The sequence below is a fragment of the Medicago sativa genome, chromosome 8 (assembly GCF_051527215.1).
Source record: "Medicago sativa cultivar Bolivia chromosome 8, Bolivia_mono, whole genome shotgun sequence".
In the NCBI taxonomy this organism is placed as follows: domain Eukaryota; kingdom Viridiplantae; phylum Streptophyta; class Magnoliopsida; order Fabales; family Fabaceae; genus Medicago; species Medicago sativa.
Window position 1 is genome coordinate 6,592,910 of NC_140756.1, and position 17,900 is coordinate 6,610,809.

Genomic DNA, 17,900 nt, shown 5'->3' on the forward strand with positions numbered 1-17,900 from the left:
TTATTGTACAAAATTTGATCAAATATAACTTGGTTATTGTCGTTGGTTACTTTTTAAAATTAAAAGCAGTTGGTTTCAAACACAACACTTTCAAGAGAAATCACCTAGGAAATGGTTATGTATTTATAATATACATTATAACCTGTTACTAAAATATTATTTCTATGGACTTCAGTCTTCAAATAATTGCACGCAATAAGCAATTATAAGAATAAGAATTTACTAAGTTCAAAAGTTTTTAAAGAATAAAAAAGACTTTGACTTGATATTCAACGTTTTCATTAAAGATGAAATGTATTATATACAAAATATACTTTTACAATGCCTATGAAAGAGGAACGAAGCATCAATCATTTTTCTCAAGCAAACATTTACCAATATCAAAGAATAACCCTTGACTTAGAGTCCACGGTTTTACCAGCTTGTAGAGTCAGGTTGCTCATTCTGTAAGAATTGATAACTTCCATCTTGTTGCAAACCCATATCATAAATTTCGGTATCTGCATCTCTAACCCTTCGTGAAGCATTGTTTGAAGTCCTCTGAGTATATTTTCCATATCTCCTGCCTGCAATGGAATTACTCCCTCTCTGTGTTCTGTCAGAAGCATCTCTTCCTGCATACATCCCATTAGACCCATTAACATCCTTTGACATAAACCTCTTTCCACTCTCCTTCCTCCTCGATCTAATATCACCAGATCCATTAGACCTAACAGCATCACCATTGTTGGATAAAACCCTCCTTGCACTCCCTTTATTCCCGAAATTGCCATCAAAACTCGCTCCATTCCTCGCATGTGAAGGAGAAGAACACTCTGCATCATCCGACCCATCTACACCCTTTGGAATAAACTTCCTTCCATTCCCGTGCTTCCTCATTCTAGCATCAATATTTGATCCATTCCTCCTAGAATTCAAAGAAGAATAATGATCTTCATTGTCTGGCCGATCAACATCCCCTAATGAATACCTACTCTCATTCTTTCTGAATCCACCACGAACATTCAGTTCACTCCTCCTAGTACTCAAATGAGAAGAATGTTCCCCATCATTGGACCGATACCTCCTCCCATTTCCGTTCTTTCTCAATCCACCACGAATATTCAATTCACTCATCTCAGCACTCAAATGAGAAGAATGCTCCCCATCATGGGACCGATCAACATTCTCTGACAAATACCTCCTTCCATTCCCATTCTTTCGCAATCGACTGCCAACACTCGCTTCATTCCTCCCATAATTCAAAGGAGAAGAAGAACCACCCTCACCATCATGAACATCATCTGACCAATACCCTTCACCACCATCATTTTCTAGAACATCAGATCCCTCCAACAAGTCATCACTATTAACCTTCATATAAGGCTTGATACTATGAACAACCCCTTTAGGAAAGAACCTAGCAGAAGGCAACTCATCAGGGGTTTGAAACAACCGTGGTCCATCATTTTCCGTCCAAAGGTCAAATCAGGTATTTTCTTTTACTACTTACACCCCATAAAATACTACGTATTATCTTAAAATACCCTTTTTATTATATTATTATTATTTTTATTATTATAAGAAAATGCTAACTTGTGCCTTTTTCTAAGTTTACATTGGTGGCTTCTAATTTTTTGGAATGTGGGGAGTGGTTATAATTTTTTCGATAAAAAAAATAGAATGGTGTGTTTTTTTCGTTACGGATTTCCTGGAACATATCGTCGTATTTTTCTCCGAGTTCGTATGGAAGATATTCAGTCTCTCATACTACAAGACACGTGTTAAGGAACTTGAAGTGGAAGTGTGTCAATTCATTATGACTCTTTTAATAAAGTATATATGCTTTAATTGTTATTATACTACAAACATTCATGCTTCCTTGATTCTAGGTAAGTGACGATGTTTTGTGCTATTGAAAATCATCACTTGATAGTTGCTCAATAGAAAATCATGTAATGTGAGTAGTTAGTGACACTAAAATCTTCCCACAAGACCTCCATTGATCAAAAGTATGTCATTGAGTCATTGGAGAGCAAAGAGAAACGGGACAAGGACTTATCATAGAATAGAACTGCAAAATATTTTCATAAAAAACATTCGAAGCAATTACAATATTCTATTTAGTCTAACATACTTTAAAATTTAATTATTTCTCAACATTTTCTATTATAATCGTGTTGTAAATAAAATTAATTTAACAACTGCCTGCAATTTTGAAGTATGTGCATTAGGTTGAAATGGACATAAAAAATGAGATCGAAATTATTTGACATTCATTAGGTTAATCCAACCATCAACTTCATTGATCAAGTTTGCCCAAGGAAGCACCATCTTATGCATCACTAGTATAAACCTTGAAATGAACACATACTGTATATAGGGAATTATTTTGCGAATTCAAATAAAAAGACAAGCTTAAATATATAAGACGACGCATGGAACTCAAAAAAAAAATAAAAAAAAAAAAAATAAAAACTGATCTGAACTGATAGGAACTGAAAAGTTAAGAACAATTCATTTCAATGGGATGAATTGAAATGAAGTTAAGAACAATTTTTGTATCAATAATGTCACACTTGCATAGGAAAGAGATAGACATAATAATACTAAAAATATTGCAAGAACATGTTTTACTAGGATAGCCGTTCTTACACTAGTAAATATACTAGAACATGAAAATCTATTGAGTATTATATTTATAGAGAAAAAAATAATCCAGTGAACTAACTAACTAAGGGTTGCATTTGCATATCAAGAAAACACTCACCTGAGCTTGAAGCCTTGAACAAAAAAAAAATGGTGGGTTTTTCAACCTATTTTCAACCTTCTCACCACTTAACAACCGAGTTACATTCAGAACAATGTAAAGATATATCTCAGGAAGACAAAGACCACAAGGGAATAAACCTTTGTTAACTATGATGAACTTGAGGTTTTAGTCCTTTGTACAAATAGGCATCATGGTCTATTTCTGACCCTTATCTGAAAAATTAAAACACTTGAAAACTTTACATTTGTAAAAATTACATGTTGAAATTCCACAAGAGATCGGTAAATTAATATCACTTGAAGAGTTAGTGACTTATAATAACAACTTAAGGATTTTGTGCTTCTCTTTATTAGGTGCTCAATTTTTATAATTAGAACATGTTCTTCCAATTGTTTAAAGTGGTCCATTATACAAGTCTCAGCTTATTGTTATATCACTTATGTTGATTTCTCTTGCTTTTTGACAATGTAGGCATACATGGTGGAATTACATAAAAATGCTTTAAAAAATCTCATGTTACCTAAGAATGGAAGTCATCCAAGATTAGATATCAAGAAGTATTCAACGGTAATGATCCATATGTTGCCAGTATAATTTCCAATTGCTAAACATTTACAATTCACAATTGATTACGTAGAATGATTTGAAGTTGTTTATCTATATGATGTTTGTCGAACCAAAGCTTCCAAAACATGCACAAAATCATGTCCTGATTTACCCAAACCGTGCCGTGATTTTTGCCAAATCTTCAATCATCAGTTTTGAGGCAATTCTCAACAAGAACTATAAAGTTATATGAATGTTTTTAGGTATGCAAGCCCCAAAAATGTCATCAAAAAGGAAACTAGAGACATCATTAGGAGGTGTCTCCATAACATGAATGTTAAAAGAATTCAGAGAAAAGTTAAGATCATCTAGTCAACCAACACTTTTATTTCCTTCTTGTCAGGTATGATTGAAATGCACTTGTCAATTCAACTTTAAGAGCTCCTAAATACAGCGCATCAAGGTTTCTTCATCCCATACCTGTATAGGAGATAAATGAGTCAACAAATAGTGATGTATTTCATTCATATAGTATAAGTCATTTGGGTTGGTCCGATGATGTTGGCTTGGGACCTTAGAATATGCTCCTCTTAAGATTTCATATAATTAAGTTTGATTCTCTCTGGTGCTAATTTTGATGGGTTAGTTTGACTTCTTCCAAAAAAATTAATATAAAACCATACATCAACTTTATTGACTCATTTATTTCTTATAAAAAAGAGCCGGGAGATTATTTCTTATCAAAAAGAGCCGGGAGAGTATTGTTTATAAAAGTATTTTATTAAAAGAAAAGAGAGAGGAAGAAGAAGAGAAAAGAAAAAGAAAAAAAAAATAACATCCTAAGAGAAAAGAAAATGAAGAAGAGAGACCCACAATAAAATCTAATCTCTCGAATTGAGAAGAAAATAAAGAATTGAGAAAAACAATAACAACCCAACCCCTAATTTTAGCCCTTTTTGCAGTTTTGATCCTCAAATCATGAAAACTTTGGAAATAGTTTTTATTGTCTCAGGAAATTTTTTATTCTCAATTAACTGATATCTAAATTGCTGAAAATGTACCAACAATGGATTGTGTTGAGTGATAAAAGACTCATACACCTTAAATAAATAGTCAAAAGTTCGATCTCTAACACTTACGCATGGAAAAAAGCTCGGTCTCTAACAGTACTCTAACAAATTCTTTGATAAAGATTAATCATCGTTAAATGATTGTTGATATTTCTTCGTATATATAACATGGTTATAAAAAAATACTCAATATAGGATTCTTCATCGTCCAAAGGCTAGATATGATTTGTAGCGTTTTCACATTTGCTTTTGAGTTTTCACTTTTGAACCCTGATAGGGACAGTAATCACCTTCAACCAGTTTTTTTTTTACCAATTATGTGTATATAAATCAAGTGGTATTCTTCATAGCTTGTGCTGTCCTACCAAAGCTGAGCACCGCATAACATCAACCGTATTATAACATTACAAAAATCAATCATGTAGGACTCTCACGTGACATTCAATCTACATCCAATTTAAAATTGACCAGTAAAATAAATATATTATTTGCCATATAATTCCCCTTTAATGTAGTGCTTTTCTTTTGTTTTGGTCTAAACTCAAATTCTCATCAAATTCCCTCTACTTCACTCTCTTTATGTTCACTCACTTGATTGCCAAGTTTTAAATCGATAATATATTGCTAGAGTGGTTAGTACATACATGTATTCATATATGTATACTATGAGTTATGTATTATTACAATATGAAAAATCTTAGGCCAATAATTTTGTGACACTTCTTGCAGAACCAAAAGCAGAATTTGAGCTTCAAGCTAAGAAGCAAGCATGGCTTTGGAGAACTTCTACAACATCTTATTTGGTGAAACAGGTAAGTCCTAATCAATATTATTATTTACAAATTCATGCACACCACTACATATTATTATTTTAACAGAGATTAGAGAACTATATGAAACTTGAAGGAGGGGAAAGAGCAAATTAACCAATAAAAGTAGTTTTGAAGTTCATTAATAAATCAGAGAGCATTATTTGTGTGAATATTTCACTTCTGGTGAGTGTTTTTATTCCCATTGTCTTCTTTTGGCTCCTAAGTTCCAAAGTCTAAAGTTTGGGAAGACTTTTGTTTGAGTTTTTCCAGAAGTAGACTTTCGTAGCAGTACTATAAAGATAAAATCCGGTCAATAGGTAAAATGAATTAAAATAATGGATGACATGGCTAAGTACTGTTGGATGTATTAAAAGAATGTGTTAGGGGGTGCGACTCTATCATTTCTCTTGATAAAATGATTGTTGTATCCACTATATGGCGGAAATAGATTCTCTCAAGTGTAATTCTCTCAATTTTCCTCAATTGGTACATCTCAATCACACATTTAATACCATTTTTCTTTACAATTTTATATCTCTTTTTTACTCTCATGTTTAATAGTGTAGATATAACAGTTAAGAAAAATGGAGAAAATTTCACTTGAGAAAATTCATTCCTCTATGTGGTTTTTAACTTTACCTATGGGATTTCTCAATCATTCCTTGAATTTACATTAAAAAATACAAATTTAAAAAACTCCTCGACAAGTTTAAGAGCCAAACCCCAGATCAAAACTAAGCTTTCAGTGTCACGTTGCTTTGCATACTCTTTCCATATAAACAAACACCTTACTTTACCCATATATAGTGACAAAATAGATAGCGTAAATCTTAGTCTAGTTTATAATTTATTTGAAGGATAGTCTAGTTTATGATTTGAGTTGTACCGGTTCACCACCTCTCACACACTTCTCATCTTTAAAATAATCCCAAATCACTTTCCAACAATCAAACCTAATATTTCTCATCAAAGTTAATTTTTAGATGTGTTGTGTATATCTCAATTGCTCTAATATAATGCACTAAGATAAATCTTTATTTTTTTAAGAAATTCAAATGGAATTTCAATAACCAAACTTCTTTGATTGCCCCGCAAAAGAAGTTTTCTTACATAATATTTGAGGAATGATAGTTTTCTTTTCTTCGAAAGAAATATAAAATTTTAGATTTAAATACAATTTTGATGGTTTCAAAATTGTTAACTTTTGATACCCCTTTTTCAAAATCAACTTTCTCATCCCCCTACTTTGAAAGCCAACAAAAAATTTTGGCCCCTCATTTTTGGATGATGTGGCAAGCTCATTAATGTCGTAGATCATATGTGATATTGTTTATGTGGCACATCCTTTGATACATCATTTCCACTTCATTAAAATTTAAACATAATTATAAAATTAAATAACAAATTAATATTAAAATTAAAAAAGAATTGGGGAATAAAATTAGAATATACGTCATATAGAATGAAGTGGAAATGATTTGTCAAAAGATGCATCACATAAACAATGCCATATAGAATCTACGTCATTAATGAACTTACCACATCATAGAATCTACGTCATTAATGAACTTACCACATCATAGAGAAGGGAACCAAAATTTTTTGTTGACTTTCTAACTAAGGGGATAAGAAAGTTGATTTTGATAAAAAAAAAAAAAAAGAAAAAAAAGGTATCAAAAATTAACATTTTTAAAAATAAGAAATCAAAATTACATTTAAGCCAAAATTTTATTACTAAGATTTTATAGGTACGTACAAAGGTCCATCATTTTAGAAGCGACAACTTATTCTCCAAGTTGATTCCACACAATGGACAATAATGACATTGATGCTTAAGTGACGAAGCAAATGTTGTGGCTGTCATAACAATTAACAATGTTGTCTTTGTGTGTGCATTCATTGATTCAAACTTCTAATATGGTGGTCAAGATTTAAACCTCACACTTTGTATATACTCCCTCCGTCCCTATATGTAAACACTCATTTAACTAAAAATTTGTACCTAAATGTAAACTCTTTTTCAAATTTTTAGATGCATTTATTATTTTTTTCCTAAACATACCTCTAATTAATATTACTAACTTATCTTAAAATATGAAAAGTCAAATTTAATACACATAAAAACAAACGATAATTTGGTAATATTAACACAAAAAGTAGACACATTAATTACACTAACAACTTTTCTTAAGAAATGTGAAAATAACAAAAGGGGTTTACATATAGGGACGGAGGAAGTATTATGCATTGTCCCTACCTACTGAACTAAACTCATGAAAATAAATCTAATCACACCTTTCTATTTGTGGCTTTATTTTATTTTTTTTTTGGAAAAATCAAATTTGCATTCCTAGTTTTTTATTTTGTCTAACTCAACTCAAAACATTGACAAATCTAATATGAATATTTCATTAACAAATACTCCTATAAGATAAAAGCCTATATTATTATATTATCTGAATAATTATCAACATGTGCCACAGCCTAGTGTTCTTAATAATTCTCCTATTGTGATTGTGATGTCTGCTAATCCTTATTTATTAATTTTATTAGGTATGCAGCAACCTAACCTAATATTTTCCCTCCAATTTGCTGTATTAGGTTAGCAGTAGTTTAACCTAACAAATTCCATCTAAAAAAATGCATCGCACCAATTTCATTCCTATCCTCTTGCCTTTTTTTTGTCAATATTTTGTACACTTATTTAATACTAAAAAAATGCATCGTCCCATTTCATGCCTTTTTTTCCAATTTCATTTCTATCCTCTTGCCTTTTTTTTGTCAATATTTTGTACACTTATTTAATACTAAAAAAATGCATCGTAGAATTTCATGCCTTTTTTTTGACAATATTTTGTACTCTTATTTAATATTAAAAAATTCATCGCACCAATTTCATTCCTTTTTTTTGAGAATATCCTTATTTATTAATTTTATCAGGTCTGCATCAACTTAACCTAATAATTTCCCTCTAAAATGCTGCATTAGGTTAGCAGCAATTTAACCTAACAAATTCCATCTAAAATGCAGCGCACCAATTTAACCTAACAAATTCCCTCTAAAATGCAGCAATCCCTAATATTTCTTCTCACTGATCAACTTTTACATTTCTATCCTGTTGTGTCATCGTTTGTATATATCTATTATTTTTGTAGACTTTTTTTTGACAAGTTGTTGTACACTTATTTAATACGTTTACAAACAGAATACCCTAATTATCTCGCAAACTCGGCTATATATAGCAAACCATAAACTGTGTAATTATTCTTTTTAGAGTTGTACGTGTAATTTAGAATTATATTAATTGAAGTGACTTTGTTTTTCATGTTAGTAGAAATTTAAAACAAGTGCAACAATATAATATTGTATTCTTTTTATCTTTTTTCTTTATAATTTAAAAAAAAATTGAGAAGATAATGCCCCAATAATATATTATGATAAAATAAAATAACGGCCTTTAATTGATTAGTTTTTCAAAATTAAAATGTAAAATTTGATAAGATTCAAGTGTCATTGAAGGACATAGTAAGACAAATTTGATTGTAATATTGTATCTCTAATAATCTAAGTTGTGTTTATTGATCGACCCATGATCTTAAAGGTTAAAGATTATTCATTGATCTCTATTATAAACGACAAGACCCGTGCGTCACACGGGTCAAAAGTCTAGTTGTTTGTTAAGTCACTAAAGTGAAAGAAATATGAATCAATTTTTACTTAAACGACAAGACCCGTGCGTCGCACGGGTCAAAAGTCTAGTTGTTTGTTAAGTCACTAAAGTGAAAGAAATATGAATCAATTTTTACTTCACAAACCTAAATACAATGGTTATAAGCGGCACACGCATAAGTGAATAAAAATAAAAAATAAAATGAATTAAACAAAGTATATTTTTAGATAATTAAACAATATATATCTTGATGTATGTGTGTCTAAATCACATATACTTCGCTTTGTGCCCCTGTAAGTATTGCTCAAGAAATATGATTCTCAAAGATAAGACGAAAGACACAATGTGATTTTTAATATTTTTAGTTTTTACAAATCGACATAGAACAAAAAGTATGTATATATAAAATGTGACTAGCTTTTGTACAAAAAGTATGTATATATAAAATTGCCTAGTTTCTCCTTAAAAAAATATAAAAAAAAAAAAAAAATTGACTAGCTTTTGTATAAACGACATTCAAGCTTATGAGAAGTAGTAGATTTTTATAGATTTTTTTTTTTTTTTGTATTCCTCAAAATAAAAAAAATAGTAGATTTTTTAGCATCTTGGAAAATCAAAATAAAACAAAAAGTAGGGGAGGTTTCAATTTAAAACGATAGTCATAGTACCACTTTTTAACTTTTTCTTTGGTTTTTTTTGTCAAAAATTATTATTTGGTTTTGTTTGTTAGCGAGCAAATATTGTACTTTAGAAATGTGCACATTAGCGGCGATACCAAAACATGTCTTATTCTATTTTTTTATTTTCTATTCAAAGAGAAATTATTTACGTCAAAGTTGACTCAATTATTGATGAAGGGGTAAAGAAGAGTTTAAAAATGGGACTAATAAATTATCTCTTAAGAAACTATTTTTCATATTTGTCATTGTCTTATTAGCTGTCATTGATTTCAATTTTACAGAAAGAAAAAAAAAACAATTTAGAATTTTAGAGTAATGTTAAAAGTTATAAAGACTAATGTTATTAAGTAAAACCAAAGGAGGCACAATCACATTTACACACATCTAATTTTTTTTACGTCTAAACTTTTTTCAAAAAAAAAATACTCTACTTACAATTTACGTTATTTGAAATGATTTTATTTGTTTATTGAATACAGCAAAAATACAATAATCCAAGATGTATAAGAAAAATTAGTATTTTAGAAAAGAAAAATGAGCTGTCTTTGATATTTCAAACAAGAATTATACCAAATTAACAAGCATAATTTTAGTTTTAGGAAACTACTTGGTAGTTCATGCCAAATACTATAAAAGTTCAATTAGTCTTTATACTTCACTTGGCTCAAAACTATGATATTATGCGAGTTTTAGAGATTTGGATTGTGTGCAATCACAACTTCGTGATTATACACGACCATTCAAATGATCCATATTTTAAGTTTGGTATTTCAGATTCCTTAAAAAAAAAAGTTTGGTATTTTAGATTATAAAGAATCAAAATTTGTATTGAAATTTAGATACGACTCATTGAGTGTTGTCACACTACACACAATCCAAATCGGAGTTTAATTTAGATACCCTTTATAACTCATTCTGTGTAGGCTCAATACTTTTTTCGCATGAACTATATCCTACAACTACAATACAATGAATCTTCATGAGTTTGATATTGCTCTTCATTTGGCTTTGACAGAGCTGAGAAGTTTTTCATGGACTACATGGCAGCAACCATGCTTGTTGGAACATGTAACTTTACCTCTAGAATTTGGCTTTCTTGTGATATTGTTAGTCCAACTCCTAAGAAATTGCATAAACAACATCACCAAGCACAACAATGTCTCAGAAGTGCATCCAAATTGCATAAAATTTGGTTTTCCTTACATAGTAAGCTTAGCTTGCACCACTTTACTGTTGACTATTCATTCCTTAGTGCTAATATTGAAGCTCAATCCTGAGCCTCAGTGTACTTCAAAACTTCAAACTTTTACATCAGAGATCATTCAAGCGTTATCGGGTGCAACTGTTCTAATAGCAATATGCAAGATGTCGAAAACAAATGCTAATTTCCCTTGGATTATAAGGATTTGGTGGTTTTTCAGTTTCCTTTTGAGCATTATCAGCACAGCCCTTCATGTCCATTTCAGTATAAAAAACAAGGGTGTTATTGGTATAAAAGAATATGCAGATTTCCTTGGTTTGGTTGTTTCAACATGTCTGTTAGTTGTTTCAACAAGAGGGAAAACAGGCATAGTCATCATTGCAACAAATGGTAGCATATCTGAACCACTTTTGGAAGAGAAAAATGAGAAACATTCTTCTGAGTGTCTAAAAGAATCACCATATGGAAAAGCTACACTTTTTCAATTGATAAATTTCTCATGGCTCAATCCGTTGTTTGCGGTAGGGTATAAGAAACCTCTTCAATTGGATGACATTCCTAATCTTGACATCAAGGACTCTGCTGAATATCTAAATTGCGCATTTGATGAGAGTCTTAGACAAGTTAAGGAAAAAGATGGAACTACAAATCCATCTATCTACAAGGCAGTCTATTTATTTACTAGAAAGAAAGTGGCAATGAACGCGTTTTTCGCAATAATAAGCGCTTCAGCATCTTATGTTGGTCCATATTTGATCACAGACTTTGTGAATTTCCTCACCGAGAAGGACAGTCGTGGACTAAAGAGCGGATACCTTTTGTCGCTAGGTTTCTTATGTGCTAAAATGGTTGAGGTCATAGCTCAGAGGCAATGGATTTTCGGTGCTCGGCAATTAGGCCTCCGCCTAAGGGCCGCATTGATATCACATACATATAAGAAGGGCTTACATCTGTCCAGTCGATCGCGTCAAAGTCATTCTGGTGGTGAGATAATGAACTACATGAGTGTAGATGTGCAGAGGATTACGGATTTCGTTTGGTCTGTAAATGTTATTTGGATGCTGCCAATACAAATTTCCTTAGCCGTTATCATTTTGCAGACAAATCTTGGATTAGGTTCATTGGCTGCATTAGCTGCTACGCTAGCAGTGATGACTTTGAACATACCTTTAACAAAAATACAGAAAAGATACCAAACCAAGATCATGGATGCAAAAGACAACAGAATGAAGACCACTTCAGAGATTCTCAAAAACATGAGGACTTTGAAACTTCAAGCATGGGATAGTGAGTTTTTCCAAAGGATAGAATCATTGAGAAGTGTTGAATATGGTTGGTTATCAAAGTCATTAAGACAACAGGCGTTTTCGGCATTTATCTTCTGGGGTTCACCTACATTCATTTCTGTGATAACCTTTTGGACATGCATGTTTGTAGGGATTGAGCTGACAGCTGGAAGGGTCTTATCCGCATTTGCGACATTCCGAATGTTACAAGATCCTATGTTTAGTCTACCCGATCTACTCAATGTCATTGCCCAAGGAAAAGTTTCCGGCGATAGGATCGCTTATTTTCTTAAGAAGGAAGAAATCCAACATGACGTGATTGAATATGTTTCTAAGGACAAAACAGAATTTGATGTAGTTATTGAGAAAGGAAGATTCAGTTGGGATCCTGAGACAACAATTCCAACACTTGATGAAATTGAGTTGAAAGTTAAGAGAGGAATGAAGGTTGCAATTTGTGGTTCTGTTGGTTCCGGGAAATCTAGTTTGCTCTCAGGAGTTTTGGGAGAGATATTTAAACAATCAGGGAACGTTAAGATTAGTGGAACAAAGGCTTATGTTCCACAATCAGCATGGATACTTACCGGAAATATTAGGGACAATATAACCTTTGGAAAAGAGTTTGATGAAGACAAGTATGAAAACACTGTTGAAGCTTGTGCACTGAAAAAGGACTTTGAGCTATTCTCATGTAGTGATTTGACTGAGATTGGTGAAAGAGGGATTAATATGAGTGGTGGACAGAAACAAAGAATACAGATAGCTAGAGCTGTTTATCAAGATGCTGACATATACCTTTTTGATGATCCTTTTAGTGCTGTCGATGCTCATACCGGCACTCACCTCTTTAAGGTCAGTTTTTCTTTTTCTATACTTTAAATTTGTAAAATATTTCATGGTTTGAAGACTTGTTTGAGAAACAATTACATTGCTTTAATGTTTGGTGTTTCATATGTTTTCCGCAGGAATGTCTTCTGGGGATTCTCAAAGAAAAAACTATACTTTTTGTAACACACCAAGTTGAGTTTCTCCCAGCAGCAGACCTCATTCTGGTAAATGATGCTTGCTTGAAAATTTGGTACTATATATTTATTTAGTCAATAAATAGTATATCAAATTATGTTGTTGAAGAGACTATAGTCTGTTAAACTATGAATTTAATTCATATACACTGTCAGTTTAAAGATTTTCTACATTGGCCATCAATTGTAATCCTCACATCTTTAAAAACATTTGGCTGTAATCAATAACTACTTCTAAAGTCACACATATGATGATTGGTTTTGATTTTTGGACAGTGTAAAATATATCATTTTACTTTGGATTCCTTAAATTTTGATATACTTCTTCCATTTTTATCATATATCACACTGTCACTGATCCAAATGAAAACCAGGTGATGCAAAATGGAAGGATTGCACAAGCTGGAACATTTGAAGAACTTCTAAAGCAAAATATAGGATTTGAATCATTAGTTGGTGCTCATAGCAAAGCACTAGAGTCAGTTCTTATGGTTGGAAATTCAAGTAAAGCAAATTTAAATCCAATACCTGAAGGAGAATGCATCACCTACTCAAACTCAAGTTCTGAACTTTTGCACACACAACTTGACACAGTGCAAGAAAATCCTCCTACAGAAAGCAAAGGAAATAATGATGGAAAATTGGTTCAAGATGAAGAAAGAGAAACAGGAAGCATATCAAAAGAAGTTTATTGGTCTTATTTGACAACTGTTAAAGGAGGAATTCTTGTTCCAATCATACTATTGGCACAGTCTTCATTCCAAATACTTCAGATTGCTAGTAACTATTGGATGGCTTGGGTTTGTCCTACAAAATCTGATGCTAAGCCTATATTTGATATGAATTTCATACTGCTTATTTATATGGTACTTTCTGTTGCTGGTTCCCTTTGTGTTCTTCTGAGAGCCACGTTGGTGTTAAATGTTGGACTTTGGACAGCACAAACTTTTTTCACAAGAATGTTGCATAGTGTGCAACGAGCCCCCATGTCATTTTTTGATTCTACTCCAACTGGAAGAATCTTGAACAGGGTAAGAATTCATATATATCAATGCTATCTATGAAAATGCAATATTGAACAACGCTGTCAATCGTGGATGGAGGAAAATAGCAGTTCATTGAAATTCTACTAAGCAACAGTGCTATACCGTCACTATTGCCTATATTTGACAACATTTTGTACTAAATAAAATATTGCCTAACAATATAGATTTGGTCAAACTCCTCATATGATATAGCCCTACTATGGGCACTATATAACAACACTGATATTGAAAGTCTTAATTTCAGGCCTCCACAGATCAAAGTGTGCTAGACATGGAAATGTTACACAGAATAGGATGGTGTGCTTTCTCAATAATACAAATTCTTGGCACTATTGCGGTGATGTGTCAAGCGGCTTGGCAAGTATTTATCATCTTCATTCCAGTAACTGCAATCTGCATATGGTATCAAGTATGTATCATTTTTCCTTCTTGCTCTCTCTCTCTCTCTCTCTCTCTCTCTCTCTCTATGAAAGGGCATAAAACAAGTGTTACTCATTTCTAATTCCAAAATTAATACAAGATATAATATTTCAATTTTGCAATGCGTAAGCTATGTGAACCGAAGCTTATATTCAAATTATAAATCTAATATTTAAAGTAGATAAAAATGCTCATTTTTAAGTTATTTGATACTTACAAAGAAAGCAGTCTCTTTCTCATGTCCCTCTCTATACACCATTGTTTTATGAAATCCTAACAGAAGTTGAATGATGTTTATTTCAGCGATACTATAATCCGACAGCAAGAGAACTGGCTCGCTTAGCACAGATACAAATTACTCCAATTCTCCACCATTTTTCAGAATCTTTAGCAGGAGCTGCATCAATACGAGCTTTCGATCAAGAAGGCCGTTTCATGAGCACAAATCTTGTCCTTCTGGATGGCTTCTCAAGGCCATGGTTTCATAACGTATCTGCAATGGAATGGCTTTCTTACAGATTGAACCTGCTTTCAAATTTTGTTTTTGCCTTTTCACTTGTCTTGCTAGTGAGCCTCCCTGAAGGTTTCATAAATCCAAGTAAGTACAAACCTTTATTGAGAAAATATCAGAAATAGACAATAAAACCATGTGTTTAGCAAACATACAAAGTTATTTTCACATAATGCTCCACACAGGAATTGAAAATGATCTTACTTTCTTTTCTGGTATGTTACAGGTATTGCAGGATTAGCAGTAACATATGGAATCAATTTGAATGTCTTGCAAGCTTCAGTTATATGGAACATTTGCAATGCAGAAAACAAGATGATATCAGTAGAAAGAATTCTTCAATATACAAATATCACAAGTGAATCACCTCTTGTGATTGAAGACCGCCGGCCGCCAAGAAACTGGCCAGAAACTGGAACAATATGTTTCCAAAATTTGCAGGTTTGATATAGCAAGAATTAAGGACACACAAAATATGTAATGAATCAAGTTTCTATGTCCATTTTTTCCTAACATATCTTCTACACAAAATATTATGATACAGATACGATACGCTGAACATCTACCATCTGTGTTGAAAAATATCACTTGCACATTTCCTGGAAGGAAGAAAATAGGTGTTGTAGGACGAACTGGCAGTGGTAAATCAACCCTCATACAGGCAATTTTCAGGATTGTTGAACCAAGAGAGGGATGCATTATGATTGACAATGTGGACATATGTGAGATAGGTCTCCATGACTTAAGGTCAAAGCTCAGCATTATCCCACAGGATCCAGCCTTGTTTGAAGGCACAGTCAGAGGAAACCTGGACCCTCTGGAGCAATACTCTGACAGTGAAGTGTGGGAGGTAAACACTTTAACAAAACAGTTAGTTCATGAACATGAAAATAAAGTTAATGTATATTTATCAGTATTAGCACAGTTGAAAATATCTTCTCATTCAAGAGGAAAGAAAGTATCCAGATAAATATTCATAGGTGACATTTAGGGTGTGTTTGATACACTCTTGAGGTACAAAACAATGAGAATAGCACAAGAAAAACACTTGATAATACACTTCAGAACTCTTTGTTCCGTATATTTTTTTAAGGAGAACAACACAAGTAATATAATGTGAAATTTACTAAAATATCCTTTGTACACTTTCTAAGACCAAATTATATATAGTTTGGTAAACATGAAGTAGTCATACCTTTCTCCCCTTATTATCACCAACCAAATGATTTTTTTTCATTTTCAGGCACTAGATAAATGTCAGCTAGGTCACCTAGTGAGGGCCAAGGAAGAGAAGTTGGACTCCCCAGGTTGGATTCATTAGCTATCAACTTGCAGAGTTTATTTTTCTTTTGGTAATAATCAAAATCATTAATACTAAACTGAAATGCTTTCTCAGTCGTTGAAAATGGTGATAACTGGAGTGCTGGACAAAGACAATTATTTTGCCTTGGAAGAGCCTTGTTGAAGAAAAGCAGCATATTAGTACTAGATGAAGCAACAGCCTCGGTGGATTCTGCAACTGACGGAGTGATACAGGATATCATCTGCCAACAGTTTAACAATCGAACAGTTGTCACAATAGCTCATCGAATCCACACAGTTATTGACAGCGACTTGGTTTTGGTCCTCAGTGATGGTAAGTATTTTAGATCACAATTAGAGCTGATTCTGACCATTTAATTGTGTTACAAAATAGGCTTTCAGATTAAAAAAAAACTATATACCGGAAGTGTTAATAAGCATTGTACAGATAAAAATATGAAAGATATTGATAAATATTCTAAAGCCGAATGAAGTAACATATTAATGATGCTAGAGTTTGATGTATGATATTGACAAGTAACTTAATATATATCTTATTTTACAGGGAGAATTGCAGAATATGATGAACCATCAAAGTTACTTGAAAGAGAAGATTCTTTCTTCTACAAACTTATAAAGGAGTACTCTAGCAGATCCCATAGCTTCAATAACTTGGCAACTCAACATGTCCAAGACAGGGAATAATTTCAAGACTTTAGGGATAATATATTAATTTATGGCGTCACAGATAGCGACTTGTTTGATGGGACAAAAAAGGCTCCATATTATTTCAGCCATAGCTTCAACAAAGAAAGAAGCTCCTTCCTGGTCCCATCCATGTGAGGTAACAGAACAAAATGGGAAATCATTAAGAGGCTCTTTATTTGATATACCATATGTGAGGAGACAAGCTCCAATTTTGAGCAGGAAAGAGCAAATTGGGATGAGATTGTAAATAGGGATGTCCTGTCTCTCATCTAGCAAACTGTAATAATCTGTTCAGTGCACTCTTAGAGTATATTTGTTTTCAGATGGAGTTATTCACTGTCCGTTTAGAAAGTAAAACTGAGAAAGAAACAAAAAAAAAAAACTCTTGTTTGATTTTTAGATTGCATCTTATTGTAAACTCATTTTTGCCTTCAAACTCAGTTTAAAATAGAAGGGGAGGCTTTGCTATAGCAAACTTCAATCCAATCTAATCCCGTCAAAAAAGGATCTTTCACTCGCAACTTTATAGACTAATCACTCAAGAAAGCTAATCACTCGAGGAAGCTGAGATCCAATTAAGGTTTCCAGGAGCTTGTACCTTTCCAAGACCACAAACCCGTGACAGAGCTTATGAGATGTGGGAGTCTACAACTGATAATTGGGAGCTAAGATCATATCCTGACAATTCCTTCAACTTGATTGTCAGTAAATATTGGGATTGAGGAAATAAGATTGTCAGTAAATATTGGGATTGAGGAAATAAATATTGAAAGGATTGAACCAAAAGGTGGTCTCTTTGACTAAAATAATACAGTTATGGAAAGCATGTACGACTTCAACAATGTTCAAACCGAAGACCCTAGTTCATTTCATC

General features: G+C 32.6%; 2 protein-coding genes across 4 annotated transcripts; one reads left to right on the forward strand and one right to left on the reverse strand.

Annotated features, from left to right (window-relative positions):
- Positions 1 to 256: 256 nt before the first annotated feature.
- On the reverse strand, positions 257 to 1,359 carry LOC146896486 (uncharacterized). Its single transcript, XM_085731358.1, has one exon. It carries the CDS (start codon positions 1,357 to 1,359, stop codon positions 415 to 417), a length of 945 nt encoding a protein of 314 aa, XP_085587484.1. The 3' UTR covers positions 257 to 414.
- Positions 519 to 17,425, forward strand: LOC146896487 (putative ABC transporter C family member 15). 3 transcript variants are annotated; one of them, XM_085731354.1, is made up of 13 exons: positions 519 to 1,471; positions 3,224 to 3,319; positions 5,098 to 5,180; positions 10,546 to 12,869; positions 12,983 to 13,069; positions 13,414 to 14,070; positions 14,330 to 14,494; positions 14,809 to 15,103; positions 15,243 to 15,457; positions 15,561 to 15,866; positions 16,260 to 16,323; positions 16,413 to 16,652; positions 16,884 to 17,425. In XM_085731354.1, the coding sequence occupies exons 3-13, from the start codon at positions 5,138 to 5,140 to the stop codon at positions 17,021 to 17,023; spliced, it is 4,536 nt and encodes a 1,511-aa protein (XP_085587480.1). In that variant the 5' UTR covers positions 519 to 1,471; positions 3,224 to 3,319; positions 5,098 to 5,137; the 3' UTR covers positions 17,024 to 17,425. The 3 variants fall into 3 exon arrangements, with proteins under 3 accessions (XP_085587480.1, XP_085587479.1, XP_085587478.1); XM_085731353.1 differs by lacking the exons at positions 519 to 1,471; positions 3,224 to 3,319 and adding an exon at positions 4,896 to 5,000; XM_085731352.1 differs by lacking the exons at positions 519 to 1,471; positions 3,224 to 3,319; positions 5,098 to 5,180 and having other exon boundaries at positions 9,406 to 12,869.
- The last annotated feature ends 475 nt before the right edge of the window (positions 17,426 to 17,900 follow it).

Excerpts from the sequence above, each read along its gene's own strand:
- LOC146896486 (XM_085731358.1), bottom strand. The coding sequence starts at position 1,359 with ATGAAGGTTAATAGTGATGACTTGTTGGAGGGATCTGATGTTCTAGAA.
- LOC146896487 (XM_085731352.1), top strand. The coding sequence starts at position 10,500 with ATGAATCTTCATGAGTTTGATATTGCTCTTCATTTGGCTTTGACAGAG. Across the intron at positions 15,867-16,259 it reads CTGACAGTGAAGTGTGGGAG|GCACTAGATAAATGTCAGCT; the intron begins GTAAACACTTTA and ends TTTCATTTTCAG. Across the intron at positions 16,653-16,883 it reads GGTTTTGGTCCTCAGTGATG|GGAGAATTGCAGAATATGAT; the intron begins GTAAGTATTTTA and ends CTTATTTTACAG.